The following is a 6,000-nucleotide window of genomic DNA, read 5'->3' as shown; positions in this document are numbered from 1 at the left end:
AAGCTCTGAGATGTCTGTGATTGAGCAGAGATCTTCATAATAACTGTGAAATAAAATTAAGAGAATCAAATCAATGTTTATCAAGACTTCACTGAACAATATAAGATAGAAGAACTGATATGATTAAATCTTAAGAATATATGAATTATATGTTCATCTTATACACTAGATTACTGTCATATCAGATATAAAGTGATAGAAGTTCTAGATAGTTATAACTACTGTCTTAACATATTATCAGATATTTATAATGTATTTCATACAAGCTTGCTTTATTACATTATTATCAATTCATTTTCTTCTCAGCTGACTTCTGACTGACAGTCATCAGACATCATAGAAGAAGATAATAAGCTTGAGTGAGAGATTGATAATATTCTTGATAAGAGACTCTGCAGCTGTGACTGATAATATCTTATAAAATGAGTCAGCTATGATTAACTGATCTGAACTCTGAGTTCTGTGTTATCTGAAACAGCAGCTCTTGATCAATAGAAACTGCTTCTGAAAAGAAGAAGCTAATATGATGAGCTGCGCCTGATCAATTATATAGACTATTTCATTACACTTCATAGATTCTTTCATTTCCAATCACTGATTCTTAGTCACTATAAACACTCTGATTCTCAGCCATTCTCAATCACTGATTCTTAGCTGCTATGAACATGTGTATATTCTTCTGCTCTGAAGCTTCACTGCATACATCATCACATACACATATAAATATTCATCTCAATCACTGATTCTCACACTTTCTCTTTCTTTCCTTCTTTAATGTTTTTATCTTTGTTAAATAAGACCTATCAATATAATACCGATCTATTCGGCGTAGACCTCTTACAGATGTTTATATATTGATAGACTGCTGATATGACTACTGAAGAGTGAATATAGATACATTAATAGACTACTGAGTCTTTAAAGCTTTCTAAGCTTGCTGAGCTTGCTGAGCTTGCTGAGCTTACTCTATACTATTATTAACTGTAATTTTATAATTTCTGAGCTGTTTCTCTTTCAGTTCTTGTCAGGAAAAAGAGGTTATACACTACTGAACGCCACTAACATTGTATTACTACAATATTTCTCATCATCATCAGCTTACTACAACACTTATCTAATACTCGCTTATGCTAGCTCTCTTGGCTCACACATATATTTTACTATAAATAGCTCTATCTTTTGTATGAAATAGATATATTAGATAGTGTATAGATAATATAACAAGCAGATCTTGATACACATAAGATTCATATGTCTTCAACATATTCATTCATGACACTCAATCTGACAGTTATGAGCCCGGTAAGCAGCATCTGAAGAGAAGCATGATATATCAATCTCAATCCTCATTCAAATTTGACAACAATCATTCAAACTGAGATGATTGATTCTCATTTGTATATGATCCGATCAACTCAATCATCATACCTGATTCTCAGTAAGCAGCATCTGAAGAGAAGTGTGATACACTGATTTCAATCCTCATTCGAATTTGATAACAATCATTTGAACTGAGACAATTATACACCGATCTCAATCCTCATTCGAACTGATAACTATCATTTGAACTGAGACAATTGATCACCGATCCCAATCCTCATTCAAACTGATAACTATCATTCAAACTGAGAAGATAGATCCTCACTCATATATATTCCAATATACTCAACTGTTATACACCCTGAATTCTGATCATATCTATCCGAAATACTCAACTGATATGACAGACAAGACAATGTCTAGTACAACTGTACACCTTAGCATTCCTGGAGATTGGAAACTTTGATACAAGCATATGCTAGAATATGCAAAGGACAAGAAGGTATCAGACTTCATCAATCTTGATAAACTCAATATCTTCTCTGAACTAGAAGAATCTCTGAAACCTGAGTGTTCAGAAGAAGCCACCGCAGAGGCCAAGATAGCATATGATATCAAGGTCACTGCGTGGAAAATCAAATATATGAAATATGAGAAATTGAATGAAGGTATGACAAAGATATGAGATGTCATATGAAGAACAGTGAATGTCACAGAGCTATAACATGTACACAGTGAGAATGATGATGTAAAGAACATTATCTGTTTATTAAGAGATTGACTCTCACCTACAACTGCAGACTATCAAGATGATGTGAGAACCTGATATCATGATCTCTGCAAAGCACTGAAAAACAGAGGTATAGAGAAGTGGTTAAATGACTGATCACTCATCAAAGATGATATCAAAGAGGCAGATATAGCTGAACAGTTCAACTTGAAGAAAGATTTCTTAAATATGAATCTAGCTATTGATGCAGGTTATGCACAAGTATGAGCTAAGAATGTCTGATATGATAAAGATGTCATATCTTTGATAGAGTTAGTTAAGGACTTCAAGGAACAGTATAGAGAAATGAATATTCTCAAAGAAGATAAACCTATGAACTTTGCTACTCTTAATGAAAGATCTCAGCAATTATCACCTGTAACATTCAGAAACTGCATCTGCGGAGCTCATCACTGATACACTCAGTGCTACTATCTCAATTCATCAAGAAAGTCATCTGAATGAAAGAAAAATGAGAAGAAGAGAACTCAGATTGATCAAGCTCTTAAAAATCAAGAATTAAAGAGACACATTGATCATGCAATATCTAGAGATTCATTTATAAATACAGATATGATAGATGTCAATGAAGCAGTTCTAGAAGAAATGATTCTGAAGCAATCAGATCATCAATCTATTAATCATCAATCTATTGATCAGCAGATCTGAAAAATATCAATGAACTCTTCAAATTCACACTTCTATCTCTGAAACTTCTGAATCTTTGATACTGATGTGAAACAGCATATATGCAATAATCAAACACATTTCCTATTCTTTACATCTGTGAACGAGAATGCGGAAGTCTATACAGACAATTCCAGCACTAAAGTTGAAGATTATAAAACTGTTAGAACTATTATGATAAATGAAGCAGAAAAGCAGTTCAATGTCAATCTCATCAACACAGCTTACATACCGAATTTTCATACAAATATCATTGCATGGAAACCATGTGTTCATATAGAAGGCATCTATTATAATGAAAAAGACTTCAGATTGAGAAAATGCACAGATAATACAATCTTTGCATGTATTGAAGTATTTGAAGAATTGCTAGTTACAGAATATAGTGAAATAGCTGTTTTCTCAACTATCTCAGAAAAAACCACTACTGAAGCTGATGCAGCTATCACATCACACACATCTAATATCACTATATCTGAAAAAATGATATCTTCAAATTCTTCAACTTCTTCAAATCCTTTCAACCTGTCAATACACACAAAACCTTCTCAAAAACCTAAGATCTCTATAGCTACTCAGTCTACATGGCATAAGAGATTAGAACATTCATTGAAAATCGCCATTCAAAAGCTTGCAAATGATGCAACTGGCATTCAAATTATCAGTCTAGAAGATGCTGCAGATGAGCTTATCACTGAGCTTTGCAAACTCTGTCATCTATCTAATGCAAAAAATTAAATATCTAGATGTCTTCATATTAGATCTCAAATACCATTCAAATGCCTACATGCGGATATCACATATGGCTCTACACAGTGCTATAATGATGAGTGTTATCTCATACATTTCATGTGTGATTATCTACATTTTCATATAGCTATAACAGCTATCTGAAAATCAGAAATCTGAAAAGCTCTTAGATAAGCTATTAATTGAATTAAATATCAATTTAACTGTACTATAAAGATTATTCATATCAACAATGATACTGCAATCAAGAAAGCAGATGATTTCATAAATTGAGTAAATGATGAAGACCTAGAGATGAAGTATTCTTCAGAGTATATTTATGAGTAAAATGATGCAGCAGAGTGAGCAGAAGTAATATTAATAATAAAGACAAGAACTCTACAGATAGAATCTCTTCTATTATAATCACTTTTTTCTGAGATCACACTTACTGTCATCTATCTAGTGAATTGAACCTCTACTAGAATTCTAGATTGAAAGTCATCTCTACAAGTATTGAAAGAATTTCTACAAATTAAATCATACTTCTATACTTGTAAGAATAAGTGCTCGCAGGCTGTTATTCGGGTGTTTGCAGCTTGGCGTGATATGTACTGTTAACTACTAGAAGTATTCACAGTAGAAAGATAAAATATAGGAATTAAATATATAATAGCATTCAAGCTGAGTTGTGAATAGTATTCATGAACTTCAGTCTATATAGTTGTGTGTAGTCAAGAGCCACTAGCTCTATTAATTACATAAGAGATAGGAATAGAGGTAAAGAATCTGTAAGAAGTGAGATTTCTTACATATCTCTCTCTCTCTAAGACTTCATCCGCGAAGTCTTTCACTGAGTGACTTCATAGAATCAGCTCAGCACTGTAGTGATACTCACTAAAAACTCTTCATATCTATAAAAAATCTCAGTGAGAAAAAATCTCTTATTACTCTGAAGAGAAAAGAGTCTATCACTCAGTTTCTTATTCTGTGAGATTCTTTATAGTCTACAGATTCTTCTCTGACTATTATACAGATTCATCTCACATCTTTTATATAGAAGAGTTCTGGTTGACTCTCAATTATTTTCATGAGATTCTTGTGTGATCATCACATAGATTCATCTCACAGATGAATCACTCTCTGTGAGATCACTCTTATTAAAGAGAAGTATTCACAAGTTAATCTTTCACTTATTCTCATGAATCATTGTTTTTTGACACTATAGAATTGTGAGAAATTTTCTATTCTTTCATCAACTCTGTAGAATTATAGAATCAAGATGTTTATAATCTGTAATCACTCTTTATAGTTATATAGAAAGATTCAGATCTACAATTCACAATCACTCTTATTTACTAGAGTGATCTAGCTGTTTCACAGAATCACTCACAGTGTAAGCAAATCTCTCTAGAGTAGTATAAATATCTCAGATCTGTCTATAAAATCTCATCTTCTTTTTTCTTTTTCTGTAACAGCTTTCATTCTTATAAACTGTGAGTATTCTTATTCATTCATGAAGTGTTTTCACTCAGATAACAGAGAGAGAGTGTTTCTAACAATATTCATATATTAATTCAAGAACTTCTCAAGAATAAAAATTTTTCAATTTCAATATCTTTACAAATAATGTCTGACTGCTGCTGAGCTTCTTATGAGTGTTTTCATAACTTCTCTAATCACTTTTTACTGACTGATGAAGCAGAGATGCTATCACTCACAACAGTGCTTCATCTCTTCCAGCCTTATTATCACACTCAATCTTCAGGCCAGCAGTCAATTCCATGCCTCTCTCAGATCAGCTTCTAGCTCTAAGCAGTGCAGTTCTTTTCTTTGCTATAAGTCTTCTTATAAGTAATTTCTTACAGACTCTAGCTAACAGTTCTTATAAAGCTCTTAGTATTGTCAGTGTCTTCTGCAGCTCTGTGAGCCTATGATCACCTCTTTTCTGCCTGCACAGTCTCTGATCAGATATATGCAAATATGTCTAGATTTTCTATCAATAGTTCTCACACTGTGGCGCATTTCCACAATCTCATTGTTAATGAGAGATAAGTCTCTGAGTATCTGCAAAATCCAGATAATCAAGGCAATGCAAATGTTATGAATTTGTAATAGAAGTTGATCTGAGCAGATAAGCTCTCTCTTCATATCTCAATTATTTCTGAGCTGAATACTTCAGCATAACTGAAGAAGCAGACATAGCTTTGTAAGAAGTATCTGATCACACACACAGATAATCAGCTCTTAAGATTCTGCTACAACTGTGTATACTCTGATATTCAGCTTCTCTGAAGTCTATGCATTTCTCATAGTCTTTGTATCAAATGTAACAATTGACTGTACTATGAGTATAATACTCTTTGCTTCTTTGAAGAAAGAAATTGATAGTTATGAAGAGATTGAGTATCACAGATATTAAGAATATAAGTTTGAGTTTTCTTTATTTTTTCTTTATTATTCTTTAAATTGTGTTTACAGTTCTGTTTTTATTT

The 6,000-nt window shown here is 32.5% G+C and overlaps 1 protein-coding gene across 1 annotated transcript; it reads left to right on the top strand.

The window, feature by feature from the left end:
* Positions 1–1,761: 1,761 nt before the first annotated feature.
* Positions 1,762–2,005, top strand: BDBG_16638 (uncharacterized protein; the record flags this gene model as incomplete). Its single annotated transcript, XM_031724550.1, has 1 exon — positions 1,762–2,005. The coding sequence occupies exon 1, from the start codon at positions 1,796–1,798 to the stop codon at positions 2,003–2,005; it is 210 nt and encodes a 69-aa protein (XP_031577235.1). The 5' UTR covers positions 1,762–1,795.
* Positions 2,006–6,000: the final 3,995 nt, after the last annotated feature.

Source organism: Blastomyces gilchristii (genome assembly GCF_000003855.2).
Source record: "Blastomyces gilchristii SLH14081 genomic scaffold supercont1.4, whole genome shotgun sequence".
NCBI lineage: Eukaryota > Fungi > Ascomycota > Eurotiomycetes > Onygenales > Ajellomycetaceae > Blastomyces > Blastomyces gilchristii.
Note: the sequence above shows the minus strand (reverse complement) of the source record. Positions and strands in the feature narration are given on the sequence as shown.